The 25,054-nt window shown below is 42.8% G+C and overlaps 1 protein-coding gene across 1 annotated transcript; it reads right to left on the minus strand.

Moving 5' to 3' along the window:
• Nucleotides 1–1,483: 1,483 nt before the first annotated feature.
• GOT1 (glutamic-oxaloacetic transaminase 1) lies at nucleotides 1,484–24,729 on the minus strand. Its single transcript, XM_065923074.1, has 9 exons — nucleotides 24,496–24,729; nucleotides 16,389–16,570; nucleotides 8,480–8,603; nucleotides 7,915–8,027; nucleotides 7,582–7,686; nucleotides 6,281–6,431; nucleotides 6,030–6,195; nucleotides 5,162–5,304; nucleotides 1,484–2,287 (listed from the first exon to the last, which is right to left on the minus strand). The coding sequence occupies exons 1-9, from the start codon at nucleotides 24,611–24,613 to the stop codon at nucleotides 2,148–2,150; spliced, it is 1,242 nt and encodes a 413-aa protein (XP_065779146.1). The 5' UTR covers nucleotides 24,614–24,729; the 3' UTR covers nucleotides 1,484–2,147.
• Between the last annotated feature and the right edge of the window lie 325 nt (nucleotides 24,730–25,054).

Below are 25,054 nucleotides of genomic sequence, written 5' to 3' on the forward strand. Positions count from 1 at the left end.
GAAGGCCTGGCAGCAGGGTTAACAGGTTAACTTGTGGACTCGAGCCAGACTTCCTGGCTTCAGATCCCTATTACCTGTGAGTCATGTGACTGACACTGGTCTCAGGCAAGTCACTTGATTCACTGTGCCTGTTTTCTCCTCGGTGGATGGTGAAGATAACATTAATGCCCACTGCACTGATTTATCATTGAGGATTAAGTGAACCTATATAGATATATATAAAGGGCTTGGAATAGGGCCTGACAATAAATCATATTCAAAAAAGTCTTTCCTCAGACCTTTGTTTTTAAAATATTGTTTTATTTATCTGGCTGCACCAGGTCTTAGTTGTAGCACAGGGAGCCCTTGACCTTAGCTGTGGCATGCAAGATCTTTTACTTGCAGCGTGCAAACTCTTAGTTACAGCATATGGGGTACAGTTCCCTGACCAGGGATCGAACCCAGGTCTCCTGCATTGGGAGCGTGGAGTCTTAGCCACTGGACCACCGGGGAAGCCCCTCAGATTTCCCTTACATATGTAATTTTTAAAGAAAATATTAGTTACAGGTGAAGCATCTCACTGTCTTACTCCCTTTCTCCTCACTGGTAACCACTTTCCTGAGATTGAAGTATACCTTTCCTACCTATATTTTAAAACTTACTACATACATATATGCTCATAAGCAACTACAGTATGCGGCACATTTTAAGAAATGGTCTCATAAATGGCATCTCATTTCACCTTTCATCCACTCAGAATTATCCGTGAGCTTTACCCTCATTAATGCACACAGTTCCGGTACCCTCTGAATTACCCATTCATGTCCTTTGTTCATTTTTTCCTACAGTATTTGTATTTTTCTTTTAATGTTTAATATGTAGGATTTTAAAAATTAAAATAAAAAATCCTGGATTGTAATCCTTTGTAATTCAGAATAGTAATCCTTTGTCAGTGATATGCATGGCAAATATATTCTAAAAATCTATAGGATTTTAGAACAACCCCAAGGCATCCTAAAAAGGATGCCTGTTAACAGATCTTATAGCCGGATAACATAGCAGATCCTGTTAACATAACAAGAGTTATTTTTCAATATTTTAAAATGCCAAGTAGTAGCCCTCTTGTTTGAGGTAAGGCTGAAATTCTACTAAACCATCATCTGGAGAGGCCCTTGGACTCCCTGGAAAAATATGATCTATGTCTAAGTGGCTCTAATCATTTCAAAAGACTAAGAGGGATTGTGTTTTAGAATCACCCTGAGTGATGTCAACCCTTCTATGAATCCATGAAGTTCAGTTTCTTATGTAATATAAGACGATGGCTGGCCTCTGAAGGACACTGACAAAAGGCTGTGGTGGTGGTGGGATGGTGAGTTCACAAAGGGAGGCAGACCACAAAAATACATTTTAGTATTTTCCTTGGCAAATGGTAAGTCCCACCATAGCATTCATTTTAAATTGTGGGTTACAACCCATCAGAGGATGACAAAATCAAGTCCATGGGTCTCAATCAGCACTTTTATTACTTTAGTGAAATAGAACATGATAGAAGAGAAAACAGAATCTACTACACATAGCAACGGTAAATACTATTCTGTGAAACTTTTATCTCAGTGAAATGTGTGGGTGAGATATAAATATATTTCTTACCTTGATCACCCTAAAGAATTCAAGCATAGGGCTAGGGACACAACCATGCAGAAAAAGCAGGGAGACAGACGCTCTGGGTCGAGATGATGAGTTTTAATGACACAGCCAACACCCACGATCACACTTGGCTCTTCAGACAACTTCATCTTTGGGACTTGACTTGATACAAAGTAAACCAACACATGGGGAGCACGTGAGTGACATGGGCAATACTCCTGCTTCCAGCGAGGGGGCAAGACATTTATGTTTCATTATCAAAGTACCTTTTTATTCTTCTCAAATAAAAACCTTAATTTGCTCTGACCTCCAAAATGGCTCTAATCCCAGGCCCCTATTTCTTTTCAAGAGATGTTCCTTCCCGCGGGGCCAGTTTAAACAGAAGCCACTTCACCAGAGTAGCCTTTTCTGTCTCTCAGTAGTCTCTAATCTAGTTGTGATGTTTACAACCAGGTCTGTGCAGGCGGGGAACACATGAAACAGAGGACCGCTTTGGTGGTGCTGGTTTGAGTGCAGTTTCTTCACTGGATTTTGGTGACTGCTTCATGGATGGAGGTGGCCACGTACTCTAGATTTTTGGTGGTTAAGCCACACATGTTGATCCGACCACTTGGCAGCAGATAGATGTGCTTTTCATTGATCAGATACTCAACCTGCTTGGCTGTTGAAAACCAAAAAAGACATATAATCAGAGCAGAAGGAATCCTTTAAGCAATGAAGGTCCAAAGAGTCCATCATAGTGACAATTTCCTTCTTTCCCCCTTCACAGATAAGCAAAACAATAGGAGTTATTTTGTTAGTTTGACAGAGCAAGAAGCAACGCTCAACAGATTCTGGAAACTACTCTCATGAGCTAACTTTCTAATCCCCAGAAAGCTTAACATGATTTTTCCTGATGGGAATTTTAATCTGGAACTACCTGTCCATCAAACCTTGGAGGTTACATTCACCGGGACAGCCCATCAACCCAACCAAACCCACAGACACAAGACCAACCCACTGATATGAAAAACTGTTAAGAATTGCTTCATTTATGTTTCTTCAACTGTATTTGCTTAACTCCGAGCACCTAGAGCAACTTCACTTTGACACTTCATTTTCACAGTACACTGGACAAGGCCCTGAGATGAGAGCTACTGGATAAATGTTGTGTACCTGAACTCACAGGCTGAAAACTGCGAGACCTCTCAGGCCTGGTGCATCTCAACTGTCAATCACACACATGCAGGAGGGCTTTCCCCTGAGTCTGCAGAAATGCTTGTGGACAAAATGGGAAGGGACTGTGTACTTCCTTTCTTTCATAATATCTAGAGCTTTTTTTGATTTATTGTAAAGCCATTTAGTGGGATTTTAGGTGATTTTTTTCCCCTGAAGTAATTAGCACCCTTAAGACACCATCAGTTTGAGAGAACAGGATAATATTAATAGTTATGGACTATTCATATGTTGAAGCCCTAACCCCCAATGTGATGGTATTAGGAAGTGGCAGGTTTAGATGAGGTCATGAGGGTAAGCACGTGTGATGGGAGCAGTGACCTTCTAAGAGGAGACCAGACAGCCTACTCACGGATGAGCTCTCTCTCTCTCTCCCCTTCTATCCCTCCCTCCTCCACCCAACGTGAGGACACAGCAAGAAGACAGCCATTTACAAGCTGGGAAGAGAACCCTCACCAGAACCTGATGGTGCTGGCACTCTGAGCTCAGATTTCCCAGTCTCCAGAACTGTGAGAGATAAACCTCTGTTGTTTAAACCACCTAGTCTATGGCATTTTGCTACAGCAGCCCAAGCAGACTAACATTATAATAAAATCATAATCATCAGAGGAGCAAACACTTTGTGCCAGGCAGTGTTCCAAGCACTTTATATTAGCTCAGTTATCACCCCCCTTTTACAGATAGAAGTTACATGACCTTCCCAAGGCTACAAAGCTAGTCTCTGGATCTGGAATTTTAAGGCAGGCACTGTAACTCCCAAAAGAGCACACTTGTTAAGCCCATGCCCCAGAGGTAGATGTGGATACAGGACTTCCACCTTCTTTTTTTAAACAGAAACAAAACTCCTCTACTTTTGTGGGGTAGGGGAGTACCACACTTGAGAAGCAAGTAAAAGTTAGGGACTCCTTCCCTAAAAAAAAGGGTAACATACACAAACACAATTTTAAAAATATCATTTCAGGATGAAAGCCCCTGTTCTGATAGATAAAATGTAGTAAAGGAAGCTCTGCAACGTGAGAACTGTAAAAACTAGGTAGTATGCACATGGAGTTCACTGTACAATTCCTCCAACTTTTCTGTATGTTTAAAATTTTTCCTAATAAAATGTTGGGAACAAAAACAACCCCTCCTTTTTCTTTTTAAAGGAGGGGGTGGTAAATGATGCCAAGTTCTAAATATGTAGCTTTATGTTATAAGCCCACGTTTATTCTCACCATTTTCCAATCCATAATAAAACTAAGTCCCTACTCTGGACAGCAGGACAATATGGATATTTTATAGGAAGACATCTCCACCTTGTGAGCTTTCAGAATCTTACTACTAAGCCATTTCCATTTTACTACTACTACCAATTCCATTACACTTAATATCTTAAAAATTGTATAAGGATGATTTTCCTTAGTCCAATGCACTAGTTCCCCACACCAGGATGGTGAGGACACCCAAGGTTAACTAAGCTATCTGTTTACTTTCTTACGTAGCCTCATTTTACCCAAAGTATCTCTGTGGGTCTACAATATATAATCTCTACCACCTTTGCTTTTTTCTGAGCCCATTTCACACAGGTGCGCTGACGGTCCTGTTTATAGGACCTCCCAGCACCTTTGACAGTCCACGTACTACCCAAAAGCACGTATCTGTCTCTAGAGCCACTCAGACACAAGTGCCACACCGAGGTCACATCTGCACCACATGAACAGCGGCTTGACTAGAGGTGATTGGGAATAATTTACTACATGAACACGTCTGCTCTCATCAGACGGGACGGCCCATCACTGATGTGCTCCACTGATGGCTGACCAAGATCATGCAAGGCTGCCTTTAACTAGACTTTCAATCGGCTTTTAATTCCAACTACAAATCTAAGTTCTTTTTTTATAAAGAGAGAACGTTATAGCCTAGGCAATGCTTGGAGACTAGGAAAGACCTGTTAAGAAATTAAGTCCCTGGAAAATCATACATAATATTTATACTTAAGATTAAGGACAAGCCAAAAGGTGCTTGAGCCTTTATAAAAGATGTTTCATAAATGAAGTTTCCAAGGTACAAATCCTATTACTTCCCAGTCAGCCCTGAGCCACTTCCCGAGCCCACCAAAATGAAGATATCTGAGTTATGGTCAGGACAGTGGGCCACAACAATGCTCTTCTGAAACCCCAGGGGTCCAGGAGATGGATGGGGTCACACTGAGAAAATCAAACTTGTTCCAGTCCAAAGTCATGGCTGACCACATGGGCGACAGCTCAGGGAGCCAAGCCCTGAAAGACTGTGAGGAGTGCTGTGTCCAGCGGTGAGCATTCCAGGTGGTGGGGCCACTTACGGTTCAACCCGGTGAAGCTGAACATTCCAATCTGCTCTGTGATGTGGTTCCAGGTTCCCGGGGTCTTGAGGGCTTCTAATCTCGCCCTGAGCTCAGATCTCATGGTCAGAATGCGGTCTGCCATTGTCTTCACATTACCTGTCCTGAGTGAACAGCAATATGAATACCAACCCAAGACAGCAGAGATGGCACACAAAAACGTAAAAATTTTTGAAATGTAACCTAATCTATAAGCTAAAAACAGAATCACAACCTATCTATTATGGTATGTTGATGCCTAGATGAGTGGATAAGCAGACCAGAGAGACAGACTTACTAGACAGAAGGAAAGGACTATATTCACTGATGGAGTTTAGTCTAGTCTCGGGTAGACTGGCTGTAATACCACTTATGTTTTAACTCACACTTCAGCATAGTGCTGCTTGAGACAGAATAATATATTTTATCAGGCCTAATATTAAGTAGAGATTGCAGATTCAGCTACTACACAAAAATTACTCTGTTTCAAAATAGGATAAAATACATATAAATTAGATAAGAATGAAGAGCCCCCAAACTGTTGCACTAACTTAATTCTATTCTAACAGAAATCCCTCCCTGTATTTCCTGACTTTAAGAGGAAGAAGCCTGGAAGGCGGGAGAGGAGAGGAAACTCCCATTCACCCAAGGCCTCCTTCCTACACTCCCCGTTCTGTGTTACACACACATGTAGGAGCCAGCCCTTTTTTAGAGAAATGACTGACACTCAAAGAGGCTCAAGCAATTTTGTCCTGCCTCTGCCAAAGTAAAAGGAAGAGACAGTAAGATGTAATGGGACAATCTCTGTTCTGCATCCCCACCCCTCACCCATCGGGCGTGAGCCCCTTACCATTCATTAAAGAGCTCAGGATCAGACAGGGTACGTGCCACAATCCGTGCTCCCTGAGCCGGGGGATTGGACCATGTGATTCGCACAATCTTCTCCATCTGGGAAAGGACCCGCAGGATGCTATCTGGTTCTTTGGCAACCACCGTCAGATTCCCCACGCGCTCATCTGAAAAGAAGGTCAGGAATCAGTCTTGGGGGTCCGGTGGGGGTGGGGCCAGGGAAGCCGGGCTGTAACGCAGGAGAGCACTCACTGTAGAGCCCGAAGTTCTTGGAGAAGGACTGGGCACAGAAGAGCTCGAACCCTTCAGACACAAAATAGCGAATGGCCCAGGCGTCTTTCTCCAGGTTGCCAGATGCGAAGCCCTGATAGGCCGAGTCAAAGAAGGGGAACAGAAACCGGCGCTGCGAGGAAGGAAAGCGAGTCAGGGCAGGAAATGCTCCTGGGACCGACCTCAGACATCGGCCTTCCTTCCCCAACTGGTGCCTGGAAGGAACGTCTCATTCTGTCCGTTTCTCCTACATCTTTCCTTTCTGTATCCAACTCCACTTTACGTCTGTTTCTCTGCTCACCTAAATACCAAGCAACAAATCTAATGACATCAGTAAAGCTCATTTCTTTAAGTATACAGTCCGAGAGTGTCATGATGCTGCTTTGCCAACAGGGCACAACTGATCACGTCACTCCAGGATATCAAAGGTTTCCAGGGGCTCCCCATCACCCTCAGAATCAAGTTTGAGGCTTCAGCACAGGACCTGGCCTGTCACTCACCCCCTCCCCTGGAACTCTAGCCCATACCAAGAATTACTTTATCTTCCTTAAACAGACCAAGACCTCTGTCTTGGGCTTTTAACAGTGTTCTTCCCTCTGTAGGAAACTTTCCTTCCCTGTCAGCCCCAACCTGTCCTCATCCTTCAGGGCTAAACAGGGAAACCATTTCTTCCAGGAAGTCTTCTTCTGCTACCATCAGCCCTCCCAAAACACACGCACTCCCCAAAGTCTGGGATATGTGCCTCCAAGGCACCCCATCAGCACAGCTATCTGCTCAGAGAGGCCACACTCTCTGCAGGTAGGACCACCTCTGCTTTGTTCACTATTGTACCCCCATGGCACCTGGTACATAGTAGTTTATCAAGAAGCATTCTTTAAACACGTTAATGAATACACACACACACACACACATACCCTGGGCTAGAAATTCCAATGTAGAAAGTTACCCCAAAGAAATCATAAAACGGTTTATTACATATATTGTTCACAAGAATAAGAAACCTGGGCTCTAAACAACCATCAACTGATTTAATCAATGTGTGATGTGACATACTTAAGCATGTATAACTACACTAAAAAAATTAAAAAAGAAAAGAGCCTGACATTCTGCATACCAGAATGCTATCAGTGGCTTTCTTTGGGTAATAGAATTTATAGTTAATACTTACTTTCTTCTTTGGGCTTTTTTCTATTTTCCAAATTCTTCAGTACATAGGTGCTTCTTTTAAATACATCAACTGCTAATACACACCAATATAAGAGTGGCCCTGAAAAGGCAGTTACCTTCATGACGGAGGCGATCTGCTTCCACTGCTCCGGAGTCGGGTCAGTCCCAGTTGGGTTGTGCGCACAGGCATGGAGGACAAAGATGGAGAACTCGGGAGCTTTCTGGGGAGAAGGAAGCCACGTCAGCTCTGAGACCAGCAGGGACATGGTGGGGCAGAGTCAGGGGCACAGAGGACAGGCACTCCCTCCTTACGAGCCATTTCAGAAAAAATGCATCTGGCTTGGGGAGGATGTCTCAGACTCTCTCACTTATCAACTGATCCAAAGACTGTCCCCCACTCTGCATGAAACCTTGGCATTCTGTCCACTTTTTCTCTTCTAATCACCCACCTCCAAATCATTCAGGAAACCCTGGAGGTCTAGTCCTCTCTTCGCTGCATCCCAATAGTGATAGGACCGAATGTCTTTAAATCCAGCGGCAATAAAGACACCGTTATGATTCTCTGCAAACAAAGGGGTAAAACATTAAATGTTTTACAAACACCAGGAGGCATAAATGGAAAGGACACAAGGCAGCTTCCAGGGCCCTCACAGGCTCCACGTCCACTGGGGGACATAGAGGTGAGAGGTTAAGATTGAGAGGAATGACTGTAACCAAGAACAAGTTCAACCAGTTGTCGTCATACTGATTTACATCCTACCACAGACGGACTTCCCTCCTCCAGGAAGGTTCAACATTCACTAAAACACAAGTTTGCCAAGAGTCTTGGGAAAAAGTATTGCCAATCTGAACTTAAGTATCAGGTTACCCATGTACTACCATAATCCACTGCTCAAGCCACTCACTGTTAGTTGATCCAGGGCTAGGTTACATTTTCAGTGTAAGCAGTGAGACTCATGAGGATAATTCCCCTGGTTCCTCTGTTTCTCCTCTCACTATAGCTACAGGACTCACCCCAGGTTGGTGAGGATACATAGACGGGCGTGTCCTTGTTGTTTGTTCCATTGTACCAGCGCGCTAAGAACTCAGCTCCGATTCGAAGTGCACCTGTTCCCCCCAAGCACTGCACACCTCCTACCTGAAAGAGAAACAGCAGGGTTGCTGGTCATTTAAGGGTAAGGTCAGATAACATTAGGGAAAATACGTAATGAAGAGCACTTCCTTAAATGCGCTATCTCTATAAAATATCATGAAGACATGCAGAAGTATTATTTGCCCATGTTTACAAATAAGAAAACTAAGGCTAAGCTACTTTGGCCACCTGAAGGGAAAAGCCAACACATTAGAAAAGAACCTAATGCTGGGAAAGATTGAGGGCAGGAGGAGAAAGGGACAACAGAGGATGAGATGGTTGGATGGCACTACCGGTTCAATGGACATGACTTTGGGCAAACTCTGGGAGATAGTGAAGGACTGGGAAGCCTGGTGTGCTGCAATCCATGGGGTTGGAAAGAGTTGGACATGACAGATCTACTGAACAACAACAAAGGCTAAGAAGTGAAGTGCTTTCCTCAGTTACCAGCTATTGAGCAGAAAGGTCAGGTCTTCACCCAGGAAGTCTGGAAGTCTGACTCCCAAGGGAGCATCCCTCTGAACACAGAGGTAGAGGACATACCTAAGCCACATTAAGTGTGCCCTTCAAGGCAAACTCATTCCTTTGTACCCATCCCAAGATCAAAACTGCCCTCCAACAGTAGCCTGTAAAATATGTTCTGCACTTGCCATCAACATCAATCTGCAATGCACCTTCTCATCGCTATAATGAAGGCTTACTAATCCTTAGAAATGTCCTCACAGAACAAAGGTGCTATGCAAACACGACCTTTCTCTCCTCAGGCTTCCTCATCTTAGAATGGCCTCACTTGAGCAATTATTAAAGTCTTATATTTTGCCTTTTACAAAAAGCCTTCACACACATCGGCTTCCCTGATAGCTCAGTTGGTAAAGAATCAGCCTGCAATGCAGGAGACCACAGTTCAATTCCTGGGTCGAGAAGATCTGCTGGAGAAGGGATAGGCTACCCACTCCAGTATTCTTGGGCTTCCCTGATGGCTCAGTGGGTAAAGAATCCACCTGCAACTCGGGAGACCTGGGTTCGATCCCTGGGTTGAGCAGATCCCCTGGAGAAGGAAAAGGCTACCCACCCCAGTGTTCTGGCCTAGAGAATTCCATGGACTGTATAGTTCATGGGGTCACAAAGAGTCAGACACAACTGAGCGACTTTCACTTCACACACATACTTATTTGACCTTCTCATAGCCCTATAAAATAAGTTCTAGACTCCCAATTTATACATGAGGAAACTGATTCAGAGAAGTGGTTTGCCAGAGGATTTATAGCTGGTGAGTGGCAGAGCTGGGCATATTTCCAGATCGCCTCTCTCTACATCTAGTCACGAGGCCCTACTTCTGTTGTTCTGTCTGAACATCTTTAATCCTGCCCTTTCACAATTCTAACTAGAGAAATGTCATAAATAACATGTTGTTTAAATGTCTAAAGAAGAAAAGAGAGAAAAAGATGACATAAAGAAATTATCGAAAAGGAAGTACACATACCAATGTAATAACAGCGACAACCTCTGGAGAGGGAGCTAGGATGTGGGAATAGTGGTCAAAGGGACTTTGGCCTAATCTATGTCTTTTGTTTGTTTGTTTGTTTGTTTTTTCTTTTTTCTTTTTTTTTTTTTTTTACCAAAAACTTAGTAACTTATTTTTTTTTTCCAGTGGGTTTTGTCATACATTGATATGAATCAGCCATAGAGTTACACGTATTCGGGAGAATCTATTCATGTGTTAGTTGGAAATTTTTTAATAATTAAAAAATATATTTAGATGTCTGCAATTGGCTGTAAAATAATTCCACTTTGGTGACCAAATATAAAGCACTGTTGAAGCTAGCTGATGGACCCATGGGGGTTTGTTCATTACCATGTTTTATCTACTTTTATACATGTTTGAGATTTTCCACAAAAAAAGAAAAAAAACAAATCTTTATAAAGAAAAAAAGCCTCCAAAATCTTTTTTTAAAAAACTAGCATAACACCAATGCTAAAAGATGACAAAGCAAAAAAGAGAGCTCTCTTTCATGAATATGGATATTAATGTCCCAAATAAATATTAATAAACACTATGAATCCAACAATACATTTAAAAATACCTCTTGGTCAAGTGAGTTATCCCTTGAATGTGTGATTATTAACAACTATAGGAGTGAGTCAGTTTTCTTAGGCCTCTCCCATGTATATGTGTTACTAAACTTTGATTTTCTCATGTTCAAAAAAAAGAGAAAAGAAATATAAAGTTTGTTATACTGCTAGGTAAAGAAAATGATCACCAAATGACCATCATAACAGGAAAGAAAAACAGAGCTATTTCTGATATAAATGCTCAGTAAAATAAGAACCAATGGAGACATCCTAAAAACAACTTGAAAAAATTTTGACTCAGCCACATGTCAGCTTCATGATGAATACTGAATCATGAGCAGAAATCCCCTTTAAGCTTGGAACCATGCAATGATACCAACTGTCACTCTTACTCCCCACTGCTCTATTTTTATTCAGAGATTTGAGCATCTGAGAGAGAACACTGAAACATGAAACAGAAACGAGACTGACATTCAGGGAAACAAAGAACGGAGCACGGCGTCCACTGCAAGAAGCAAAGGCCATGGACTGGAGTGGAAAAGGTCAGTGCACATCCGATGTGGTTCCTCACAGCAGTCGCCTCCACCCCCGCCCCCGAGCACCAGTACCTTCCCAGTGCTTTAAAGGTTTCGCCTTCACAGTGTGGTCTACCTGGATTCCTTGTGCAAATGGCCACCAAGGTCATGTAACCCAAATGTACATTTTTTTTTCATGGATTTCTCATCAACTAAGTTGAACGTCAACTTTATTCCTTATTTCACATTTCAAACACCTCAGCACTTTGTATGTCATTTCCTATACAAATGAGCAAGGTTTCCCTTGAATAGGGTTTTAAGTTACCAAGGATATGTGACAGGTGCATATGGATATCAATGAAGACATTCTCAGGAGTAGGTTTTATTTTCTGTGCTCAGCTTCCAACTCCTTTCTCACTCCAGAAAGCAAATTCGCTAACTGAAAGAAGTCAGAAAGTCAATTGTTGCTGTTTAGTCGCTAAGCTGTGTGAGACTCTTTACAACCCCATGGACTGTAGCCTGCCAGGCTCCTCTGGTCCATGGGATTTCCCAAGCAAGAATACTGGAGTGGGTTGCCATTTTCCTTCTCCAGGGGATCTTCCTGACCCAGGGATCAAACCCATGTCTCCTGCCTGGCAGGTGGGTTCTTTACCACGAGCCACCTGGGCTTCCCTAGAAAGTTAGTGCACTAGGTTAAAAATGTTTGCAAGAGATGAACCCTCTTCACTAACATTAACCAATCCTTGACATTCATGAGGTATATGACAGTGACATATCAAATCCTCAAGAAATTATCATTCTCTCTAAAAATATATTATACAGTAGATGAATTCAGTGAAACATGAGTTGCTCTAAACTGTATTGACAACTAGCAGGAATAAACTTTGGGTGAATCAATAATAAGTCTATTTGATCATTCTGTGAACTGATTTTTGGCAAATTGCTCTAAAGCCCAAGAAAGTCTTCTATTTGGGATGAAGGAAAAAACCATAATAGCAAAGAAAATAAATGCAAACTTCAAAGGGAGCAGGCAACGGGGCCTCAGTGGCTAAACAGGGGTATCCAGAACAAGAGAAATGCAGTTAAGACTTGGCAGAAAACTATGCCAGTAGATAATCTGTACTTCCAACTTAGCCATGCTGCTGGAAGGAATCCCCGCTTGGCTCTAGAATGCCGGTCCAAGGTCACGATTTGCTGATGTAATGACTTCCCTGTGAGGAACAGGAGAGCCGTTTAGGAGCCACTTGTAGTCAACGCTACGACGTGTTGATCTGGGTGCCCCCAGTTAGTTGGGCAGTATCTGGCAAGTGGCACTAAATAAACATGGACTGAACTAGATGAAGAAAGAGTCCCTGATGCTGGGAAAGATTGAGGACAGAAGAAGAGGGCGTCAGAGGATGAGATGGCTGGATGGCATCACTGAAGCAATGGACATGAACTTGGGCAAACTTTGGGAGATGGTGAGGGACCAGGAGGCCTAGCACACTGCAGTCCATGGGGTCGCAAAAAGTGGAACGTGACTGGGTGACTGAAAAACAACAAAAACAAGGTGAGAGCCACAAAGAAAACCCCAAACCTCTAAAAGGCAATGGTCCAAGCCAGGAAATCGTGATGCCATCTCATGGTTCACAAGACCTCCTACCCGCAGGGGTCCAGTAATTTCAGAAGCTGAAATGTTTATCAAGTAGGAGATGAAAGTTGGACATTTAGTCTGGATTCCAAGATCTGAAGATGGAAAAACGGTAGGAGGCGGTGACGAGTCTAGAAAACAGGGCTCCTCAAAATGGTTAACGGACATGGTAATGTGAAATCTTGAGAAAAACAGTCTAAGAAGAGACATGACTACTGCTTGTTTTCTGGTTCATTCTTTCATTCACGCCTCAACTCCTACAAGTTTCGACTCCAATGTTATTTCTATTTCTACCACAACCGCCCTAGTTAAACTTCCACTCCAACCCTCAGCACTCCTCTAATATACCTTCCCCTGCCCTGTTTTTTTTTTCAGCATTTATCATCCTCAATACACTATACTGTGCTTCTATTTATTATGTTTAGTCTTGGGTTTCTCCCCACAAAACCGTAAGTCAGGTGGAGAACCTTGGGGTGTTTTGGTCACCACTGTGCTCCAGCATCTAGAACAGTGCCTAGTGGTAAGCACTCATCTGTTATCTGAGTGAATGAGGGAACTCAAATACCTGAGGTCTCTGAGGCGCCAGGCTAGAAGCTAAGTGCTGAAGATCTGTGAGGTCGACAAATAAGCCATCACTCCTACCCTGGAAGAAGGTAGGCTCTGTGGGAGGGAGAGGCTTACAGAACCGTACATTAAATCCAGAAAGCACTGCTATTTTCCCAGCAGTGCAATCCTATGATGACTCAGAGCACTCGAACAGCCAGCTCCGTCTGAGAGCGCTGATTCAACATGGAAATGACCCTTGATCAGGCCTTGAATGACTTGGAGGTGGGAGTGGAGATTCTGAGAAGTGAAGGAGGCATTACCAGCAGAGGAAACAGCTGAGGCAAAAGTGCCAAGTCATGGCAGGGCCCAGTGGGTCTAGAAAACAGCAGGTTCTTTGGAAGGCAGGACCTGGGAGCAAGAGTAACTAACTGGAAGAACAGGATGAAGCCTGGCTACAAAACACGCAGCATGCCCAGGGCAGACTCTGCATTTTACCCTGTAGATAATGGAGGAGACACTGTGTGTGTGACAGGGGAAGCAGGTGACAGGATTAGCTTATTTTTTTGCTGAGGAAGATCATTCTAGCTGCACTGTGTATACACTAGAATGGGGAAGAGACTAGAGGCCAGAGGCTATTATGAGAATCCAATCGGATGACAATGGGCTGAACAAGATAGTCACCTGGGGGAGGTGCAGGGCAAGAGGAAGAACTCAGAACTCAGTATCAATAGGTACCTAGAGTTTTGGAGATGCCAAGAGGGTACCCTAAACCATTACCAAAAAAAAGAGAGTAAAAGTCTTCAAATATTTACAGACTGCCATTTAAATTTGTTCTATGATCAAAAACACAACACAGGATCAACTAGACTAAGAGGAAGGGCTCTGTTCCACCAGCAACAGCCCTGAGTATTAAGTGAGGAAAACAGGGAACAATGGGCAGGGGAACAAGTGTCTATCTGCCAGCAGAGTTAACAAGCATGTAAGAAATGTACAGTCTTAGAGGAAGAAGCTTGCCAACACAGAATCTGTTTTTCATTTGTTAACAAGGGAGTTAAAACTAATTTATCAACAATGTCTCAAAAGATCATCCCCAGTTACCAAAGTTCCCATTTTCAAACTTCATCAGGACTCTCTCTCTTCCCCTGTGGAAACCCTGGATTTTCAGGACAACTTCCCAATGCTAACCATTATCTCTACCATTTCTATCCTATTTCTATCAGTATTCCTTCACAGTCTCTCATACCAATCCAGATAAAACCCTCATCAAGTTAATTGATACTTACCTAATCATTAATCTGAGTTCCAAGATCTTCATCCAGAGCCTCCCTGTCTCCTGACATATCTAAGAGTGTGCAATGTTCATTTTACCCTGCCATGTGCTTATCAGGGTGTGGGGGTAACAGCATGAGAATAAATCAATGACTCCCAAGACATGGTCCCTTTCAGACATGAAGGCTGCTCCAATGGGCTGACAATGGCCCAGCAGAGCAATAGGGCAGTTGGTTTAAATTGCACAATACCTAACTGGACTATTGCAAAAACCTGAGCTCGTCCCCCTCCTGCACTCCAGCCAGGTCTATCTTCTTCAAATACCCTTAATTGGGTAACTCCTCTGCACAAACCCTCAAGGGGCTTCCCCTGCCCTGGCTGCCAAATCAGCCTGCCTGATGTAGCCAACATGTTCCCAGCTCTACTCAGGTAGGTCTTCTTACAACCGAGACCTGCTTCGGAGAAGGCAATGGCACCCCACTTCAGCACTCTTGCCTGGAAAATCCCATGGACAGAGGAGTCTTCACTTTCACTTTTCACTTTCATGCACTGGAGAAGGAAATGGCAACCCACTCCAGTGTTCTTGCCTGGAGAATCCCAGGGACGGGGGAGCCTGGTGGGCTGCCGTCTATGGGGTCACAGAGAGTTGGACACGACTGAAGTGACTTAGCAACAGCAGCAGCAGACCTGCTTACCTCCAACCTTTGTCCCTGGACTCCCAGTGTTCTAGACAAATATTCCTTTTTCTTCCTCTGTGCTTTGTGGTTCTCAACTTTGGCTGTCCTTTGGATTCACATTGAGGAGCTTTTAAAAAATACCCTTGAGGGGACGGGAATTGGAGGGAAAGGAAATAAAAGGGCAGAGGAGGGTGGTACTGTCCAAGATTCGGATCGAACAGGCTTGGTATGGGACCCTGCCACCAGCATGCTTTTAAAACCACCCAGGTAATAGAGTCAGAGTACAGAACCAGAATGAGCCCTGGCCTCATTCCCCAAGGTTCAGCTCAAGCCCCACCTCCAGACTCTACCAGTCTCTCTCTCTGAATTCCTATAATACTGATAATATCTATCACACTACTTTCTGTCACACACAGCCTCTGGCCAAATGTGTTCTTCCATGTATCTCTAGTTACACATAGACTACGTACCAGGAAGGACTTAAATGAGAGATGCTGAGATCAAGACTAGAAGAATCAAATATTAGAACTGGCAGGATCTTCAGAGAGCATCTAGACTAGTGGCTCTTAGACTTTGGAGGGCCACAGGCTCCTTCAGAAAATCTGATAAAAGGTATGGAATACACATACATACAGAATTCTGAAATTCAGAATTTTGGGCGTTCAGTCGTCCCTTAAATGATTCCCTATGCAAATACTCCTTATGGGACCATGAACCATAAACTAGTCTTTCTCTAACTCATAGATGAGTCGTAGGGGCTGGAGGGGCTGCCTTTGGTCAAAAGTAGTGGCAGAGCTGGATCCAGACCCTGATGTCTTGATCATTCCATTAAGCTCCCTTGGCTTGGTATTCCCACTGACTGCTTCAGATCCAACAGCTGAAATCTGACCATTTCTTGGGCAAAAGTGAACAACTAAAGAAACTATGCTTTATACAAAAGCACACTACTTGCACAATCAGGTTCCTGAGGTCACACTCTTTAAACCCTTACTGACAGTTCAATAGACATGACACCTAATTTTTAACCTCTTTTTACCCTCACAGCTTCTAAAGAGAAAACAGATCCTCACCCAAAACTCACCCGCTTCTCTTGCAGAGCTGGGCTGTCATCCCCAAGGGCCAGGCGGGAAGCACAGGTTCGGAACTCTGCCAGGCCCAGGATGGGCAGATACTCATGGTTTATGCTGCTGTCGTTAGCAATCCTCTGCTCCACCTTCCTCACGACTGGCAAAACCCAGGGCTGGCTATCATCGGTGCGATAAGCTAGGACACAAGAAAGAGACATACAACGGAGGAGCCTTAGGCTTCATCCAAGGAAGAGTCTGGAACTGTGAACAGGGGGAGTTCTACCACCTTCCAATCAAAACAGAACTGGGAGGGGAATTAAAGTTTTTTCACTCACTGACTGCCTGCTTTCGGCAGGCACCAGACTAGGTGCTGGATGAGCAGAAGGACAGATGTGATTCCTATCCTTCTGGAAATTACAGCTCTTACCTCCAACAAGTAGAAAGCTGAAATAAAACTGGGATATGACAGAGCCTGATTGAGTGACAGAGTACACGCAAAAGCACTTAGCAAATTAAAAATACCGTACAAATGCTAGCTATGTCAATATTACTAGGGCACTCAGGTCTCCAGGGCCACCGGCCCTGCAACCGCCTTCTTTCTGCATCTCCCCAAGAGAAGGGTTCGGTGCTACTTTAGATGAACGCCTCACCTGCAAACACAAACACGGAGAAACAGGGCAGTAGACGGAGGTCCTAAAAGATCAGAAATGGGACAAACGGCAAGGAGACACTCTGTGACTGAAGATTCCAAAAACTGGTTACACAATCATCCAACATCCAATTTAAACACATCTTTGTCCTCTTGCTGATTTTTGATAACAGCCAGTGTTTACCACATTGACTGTTCTTACCACTCACTTCCTTAGCTTCACATTTGCACTGATGTATTTCATAACGTTTAATAGTGATTAAAGCACATTTCTCAGCATTTCTTCTATGCTACAATTATTTTCAGTCTACCTTGGGTTACCCTATCACTGATTTTTTTCTCCCTATAGTACCTTATGATCATTCTGAGATTACAGCTTGAGAAGACAGCTGCTTTGGCCTGTATCCAAGCCAGTGACCTCTCTGAGCAGGATTCCTGACAGGAATTTGCTTCTGCTGGAATGTTTAGGTCTCTAATAAGCCTATACTTTGGCAAGGGATGGTGAAACTGACATTTTTAAAATAATTCTTATCTTAATTTCTGCTCAGCCTTAATCCCTGACTTTTTTTTTCTAATCACTTTTTACGGTAGTTGATGTTTTTTGAACAACACATGTTGATTGCAGAAAATTTAGAAAAGCCTAGAAACAAAATAATAAACATTATAATTAACACGTAATTCCAGCACTCAGAGATGAGGAATGTAAAAATTTTGATGTATAACCTTCCAAACTTTACATGAGTATACTCTTTTATAAATTATCATTTTTATATAGAATTTTCAGCATGCTTTTTTCCACTTGTTAAATGTATATTATGAATCTCTTTCATCATCATTAACTACCTAAATCTCTGTACTGTGTCTATATTCTTTTTAGAGCTGCATAACTGATAAGTGCACCATAATTTGTTTAGTCAGTCTCCTGCTGATGGACACTGGAATTGTTTCTAATCCTTGGCTATTAGAAAACAATTCTTCAGTGAGCCTTGTACATCCATCATCTTACATGTATGTAAATATAGTTGTTAAGGGGCAGGGTTGAAAATGGAAGAGTAGGTTGAGAAGTATGTGTATTTGTAGCTTCGTTGTTGTTTTTGAGGGTATACATTAGTTTACTACTTTCAACTGATTTTCATTTACAACACATGGTTGTATGACAAATATGGTTAAAACAACTGACTGGAAGAAACTGGCAGCGACTGATGAAAAGTTTAAAGAATATGGTCCTTTTAAATGCAAATATGTTACCTTTAAGCATACTTTGTGTTATCTGCAGCTTTGATAGATATGGCCACCTTGGCTTTTTTATGGGGATTTTAGCAGTTTACTTTCCTACCAAGTGTGTTAGTTGCTCAGTTGTGTCTGAGTCTTTCCGACTCCATAAACTGTAGCCCACCAGGCTCCTCTGTCCATGGCATTCTCCAGGCAAGAATACAGGACTGGGTAGTCATCCCCTTCTCCAGGGGATCTTCCTGACCCAGGAATCAAACTCGGGTCTCCTGCACTGCAGGCAGATTCTTATACTGTCTGAGTCACACATTCCTACCATAGGTTAGGGATTTTATCAGTTTACATTTCTACCATCAGTGTATAAGAATATCTGCTTCCCCACATCCTCAGCCACTGAGTGAATATTTGCCAATTTAAGAGTGCAAATGCTATCTCAGGGTAGTTTAAATTTGCATTTCTCTTAGCATAGAAGTAATTGGGCATTTTTCATACACATGAGCCATATACAACACAATTTTAGTGGCTAGACAATATTCCTTTCTACATATAATTTAGTAACGATTTGTGTTACTTTTGGTTATTTGCTAATATAAACAAGGTAATGAATGCTTTTATATCTTTATACATATTCATGAGGGCTTCCTTAGAAAAACTTTCTAGATGTAAAATTACTAGATCAAAAGTCAGACAACAAATAAGACTTAATAAGATATTTTGATTTTGCGTCTGTCTTCTATTCCATCCACTAACCCTATCCTCCAGGAATGTGTCATCTGCAAATCTGATAAGCATATCAAGCCAGTAATAAAAATGTGAACAGAGTTCCAGACTGACACAGCCACAAATCAACAACCAGTTTCTGGGTAGGTGAATCTGATGCACAATACAGTCATATTAGTCACATGAGACTCACTGGCCTACCAAACTAACTCCCTCTCAACGAGTTCAAAAATCCTGCTTTATCAGGCAAGGTTTGGTCTGGTTTTTCAAAGAGATACCAAAATAACTTACTCTCAAGTAATCACTGTCCCTGAAAGAGATCACCCCATCTATGATCACAATGCTACCACTGTTCTAAATATTCCTGGAATTCTTCTCTTGGAATTGTTTATAGAGGCAACATCTCATTATTTTGCATATCCTCAATAGTCCCATATTTTCATCCTTTGAACATAAGTTTAATCTTTGAAAACAGTACTTGCATTATGCCCAGCAGAGTAGGCGGGTGAATGGACTGAATATGAATGGAGAATAGCTATAAAAAGATGTTCTCCTCTGTGGGTCTAACATGCTCTGGAAAAGAAGGTTTCCAGAAAACTCTGGGCAGTGGCAGTATATACAGACTACAGCACTGAGGGGATACTATTTAGATGTACAAGAATATGGGTGTTCATAGAAAAACTAATTCTATTATGTTTCCCATCTATATTTAGAAGATTTCTATTAATACATAATTATGCTATATATATTTATGTCATTTGTAAACCATGTATTATAAATAAATAAAATGTGAAAAATAAACAAAAAGTCCTCGTATGAATGCTCTTACCAGTAACAAACATACTCCGTGCAACTTTAAAAAATCCTGTAATATGACTGGAGGCAGGAAGGCACTGGGTCCATATTGTGACAAAAGAGAAATTGGCCAATTCACACCTCTGCTTCCTTCACTGCCCAGTTTCCCCCAGATTCAGTTCTAGATTTATTCTCAATGCCTTGTCTAATAATCCTACTGAATGTCCTGACTGTCCTGCAGTCACTCTCAGTTGATCAGAGCAGTGAGGAAGAGGCATTATCAACAACCACTATTCTTGCTCTGCCATAGGGATTTTATTCCTGTTTGTTGGACCTATGAGCTTCTCATTCATTCTTTCATTCTCTCATTTGTTTGACAGGTACTCATTGAATCCACCATGAACCAGGCACTGACTAGAAGCAGCTATACAGAGGTGACTAAGATAAAACAAGATACTGTCTGGTCTCCCGCCAGGAAACACAGCATAGAGTCCTTAATTCTCCTGTAAGTGATCAGGGAAGATTTTACAAAAGACAGAGTATGAAAGATGATAAGAGTTTAAAAGACAGACAAGGAAAGGGGGCATTCCAGACAGGAGGAACACTTGTGCACGGTCCCAGGGACTTGGAGAGATGAGGTTTTTGAGGATCTGCATTTTTGTGGCTCAGAAATAAGATCCATGGAAGAACAGCAAGGAATGGCTCAAGGAGTCTTGGAGCCTCTTCTAAGGAACACTGTCTCACTGGGGAAGCCACTGAAAGCATTTAAGTGAGTGACATGGACAGCCGTACATTTAAACAGAATCATTTGAGTGACAACAAACTGGAAAACAAACTGGAAGGAGGACAGAAATAGATGGTTAAGTAAGGAGGTTTCTGCAATAATCCACAAAGGAAATAATGATGTCCTAAATTAAGGCAGCAGCCGCAGGGATAAACAAAAGAGAAGACATTCACGATAAACTTATGAGGAAAAGAAAAGACAGAACCTAATGACCAAATAAATAGATGTAGAATTGATGAAAGTGTCACCAACAACCTCCAAAGTCTCTCTAGTCTGAATAAAGACTGGTGGGAGTGAGGTGGGAGAGGGGGCAACCAAGTAAGCAGAAGAGGAAAAGAAAAGATGGGGGGAGGGTAGAATTCACGTGTTGTTCTGAACACACTGAATTTGAGGTGGCTGTACAACACGTCCAGCAAACTGCAGCAAGTATGGGTCCAGCATTCAGGGAAGTAGTACAGGATGGAAAAAAAGATTTTATAATTATAGACATGGATGGTGGCTGAAGCCATAGTCATAACAAGAACTTACTGAATACTTAGTACATACAGGGCACTGTGCTAAACACTTCATCTTTTTTTAAAAACTGTCATTTAATTCTTATAACAACTCACAAAACAATATCATGATCTCTATTTTAGGGATCTGGAAACTGAGGCCAGAAGTTTCCCCAAGATCACAGGACGGTAAGGGATAGGCTGCCATACTATTAAGTGCATGGATCCCTGTGCTTTTTCTGATGAGCAAGAGATGTTCACGGAAAGCCTGAAGCCAGCAGGCCCCAGGGGACTGACTGTGCAAGAGGTCTTTCTACCAGCACACCCCCCAACTCCATGCACCACTGCCCTTCTCCCCAACGACCAGCTCTTAAAGAGTCACACGGGTTGCAGGTGAGTACAGAGGTCTCAATTTCCAGAAGAACATGGAAAATTAAGTGATCAAACCATCACCCCCCCTTCCCTCATCCATTCCCACCCAAGAGCCCATGAACATATGCCTCTTTAAGGCCCTTCTCCAACTAGGGTCCCTGGGAAAGGGTAGGGGATACTCAGAAACCCTTGATACAGAACATCTCACCCACAATTTTATTTGAAAATGCTAGGAAACCACATTAAAAACAACAAATATAAAAGCAAGCACAGTTTATCTGGAACAAAAGAAAGTTTACATGATAAACGGACTGGAGTCTGTGAAGAAATGTCTTGCTTCAGGCTGCATCAGGCTAGATGCATATTTCCCCTGCCCTTAAAGTTACTGTCTGAAACTTAGCTTCATATTCAACACTGGAAAATATGATGCTCTGCTTTGTTACTACATGGAAATTATGCAAATAGTAACAGCAAGAAGAAAATTCCTGGGGAAACTATCTGCAAGTGGAAAGAGCTAATGAGATTATAGTTGCAGCTTATTTTAAATGCCCAGCATCACTAGAACTTGAGCTGGATAACTTCCATTAGGTTTTATCTTAACTTAGAAAGAAAAAAAAAAGCATCTTCCGCAAAGTCAGCGAGATTGATTACATTTCCTTCACAAAGGATATACTTTGGGATGTGTATAAACAGAGCTTGGACATAAGAATGCCATAAAGAGACTTCTCACAATACTATACTTTAATGAGACCCTTATCTGAACACTTACCATCCACAAGAAAACAATGGGTCACAGTGTTCAATAAAAATAACATTTATATAGCACTTTTCATTTATATGTCACATTTCACACGTAATTATTTAGACTAGTAACATTATTATCCTATACTACAGTCATGTAACATGCTTGTGAATCTTCAGAGTAGTATTTTAGAGGAAGGTCATTCCTTTCTGGCTCCTCACTTAATCGACGGAGTCCCGCCTGGGATGTTAAATAACACTCCCAAGGTCACATCACTGGACTACAGACCCAGGCCTGTACCCAAGTCTTCTCACCACAGTGCACTGGCTCCATCTGGACCACCTGAAGCTGCCCAAAATAGAGAAGGGGACAGAGACCCAGGTACCTGACATGGCCTGTAATCCCAGCTCCCCCACTTAAAAGCCTATGACCTAGGCCAAAATGTTTCATCAATCTGAGCTTCAGCTTTCTTACCTCTAAAACAGTAATGGTAATAAACAACCCTCCAGAGTCATCCTGAGCACTCAATGTGATTAACTGCATAAATCATTTGCTTGTAATAAAGAGAAAGAATTCCTCAGTTCTCACATGACAAAGGCACTTTCACAGTCAAAGTGACCCCCATCTGGGCCGCAGAATGTGCTTCTGAGTCAATCACTTCTGGCCATAGCTGGCAGGGTGCTTATTTTCTGCATGGGCAATTTATTTCTGAACCAGGGTTATTTCATTTTGCAGTTCTTGAGCTGAAAATTTTTACTCAACATCTTTTATGTGACCCACCTAAAGAAATGCCAAACCACAGTAATAGCTAGTACTTACATAACTCCTACTTAGGTGCCAGACACTGTTCTAAGCATTTTAAATGCATTTAATCCTCACCTAAAGCCTGTAGGATAGTTCAAAGGTAACCGAGCAAATAAAATCTAAAGTTTTAAAAGGATGTATTTAGATTAACATCAATACTAGTTCATCATGTTATACCCAGCTCTGAAGAAATACTTGGAGGTTCTGGATTGGTTTTAAATTAAGAGCTTGAATAGTGCTCATTCCAATTCAATTCAAGGTCTTTCAATATCACCCCCACTTTGCTGCCTGCTAAAAGCATCACTTTCCCTCTGTGAGTGAAACTATGTACAACTGGTTTTTTATGCTTTATTATGGAAAATGTCAAACATATACAAACGTTGTGAGAATAATATAATGGATGCCCATGTATCCAATACCCAGCTTCATTACCTGCTGCTTCATGTACCATGTACCCATTACCTGCCTTTTCCTCACCCCTCCCCCATACTCCCTGGTGAAAACTTTAACAGATCCTATGAACAGACAGCACTGTGGGACACCTGATTCTGAACCTCCTTCTTGCCACTGCTTCTTTTCTACAAAACACTTCAACTTTTCTCTTTCTGAATTTTCTAGTCCTTCTACTTTGTCTGTTCCCTAGCACAGAACATGATCCTACTCGTGCTCTTTTCCTTGGCTTGCTTTGCATGTCCTTGGGTAAGTGTCCTGTGGCTGCAAGCATCCCAACGACGTTGACAGAAATAACAAAATCAGAGAAGATTAAGAGTTAAAGGAACTTCAGAGGCACTCCACTCCAAATCTTTTTCTTGGTAGTAATAAAAAAAGAACCCAATGCTCTCAGCTGTCCAAGGTCCAAGAATTACACACAACAAATGATGACAAGAATGTGTGGAAAGTAAGCTTCTACTGTCCACATTCTTTCCTCTCTTTTCCACCATCTCTACCCATTCCCCCCACAGCCCAAACATTCTTCCCAGATCCCAAGGGAGCATTATCCTGTCTCAGAAGCATTTTAGATCTTTATTATTTCACTTAACACCTACTGATTTTAATCTCCAAGCTTCAGTCTTTCCTGAACAAGGCTTGGTAGAGTACCTGACTGATACCGTGTAGTCACTCAAATATTCACCGACCCAGACAAGAGCTCTGTAGGGCTAAGAGGTCTCCTTTATCCATTCCCCAGTAGCCAGGACTCCAAGCCTATCAGGCTTTTTATTTTTCTCCTTCTCCTTTCAATCCCTGACTGCCCCATTTCTTAAGAGGAGAAAGAATGCAGTGTAATACACAATGAATACACAATGTAGAATCAGAAAACCTGAGTTTGTGTCTTGACTGCTACACCTATTCTGTGTGTACACAGATACATTCCCCTTTTCCAGGGACTCCATATACAAGGGGCAGGTTGAACTAAGCCTCAGAGATCTTGCCTCGCCTCCAAGCTTATTTTTATAGACCTCGGCATCTCCTACGGTGCCCACAGGCCGCTCCACTCCCACGTTGCTCACACTCTTAGGCACTGCATCCTTACCTCCCACTCCTAGGTTGACCTTGCGGGGGTCCGGATCCTCCCGGAAGTCAGCAGTTAGCTTAAAGACAAGGACCGGCTGGGCCTGAGGAACCTCGGCAAAGATTGATGGAGGCGCCATAGCTAGAAAGCAGGAATTGACTGAAAGCTTCCACCTAGCGCCTGGAGCCTCTCGGTCCGGTCCTACCGCGGCGACTGGAGGAGACTCTCACCTTCACCTAGCCGGCGGGGACGGCGCCCCGCGGCCTCCAATGGTCGAGCCGCGTCCGGAGCTTGGCAACGCGGTTAACCAATCGCGAGCTTCTGACGCAAAAAGGACAGGAGGCGGGGATGCTATTAGCCAATCAAAGAAAAACTCTTATCGGAGGGCCGGTAATGATGCAACCAATGCAACGTATGCTGGCTGGGAAGGGGCGGGGCTATGGTTGATTGGCAGAGCATGCTCCTATCACTGAGGCCGTTTTTCCTCGGCCCTCCCGGGGCTGAGGGGAGGAGCCAAGATGCGTAGAGAGGAGGCGGCCTCCTCGACCTTCAAGGGCCAAGAGGCCAGAGAGATAGCTGA

The sequence above is a fragment of the Muntiacus reevesi genome, chromosome 2 (assembly GCF_963930625.1).
Source record: "Muntiacus reevesi chromosome 2, mMunRee1.1, whole genome shotgun sequence".
Classification (NCBI taxonomy): domain Eukaryota; kingdom Metazoa; phylum Chordata; class Mammalia; order Artiodactyla; family Cervidae; genus Muntiacus; species Muntiacus reevesi.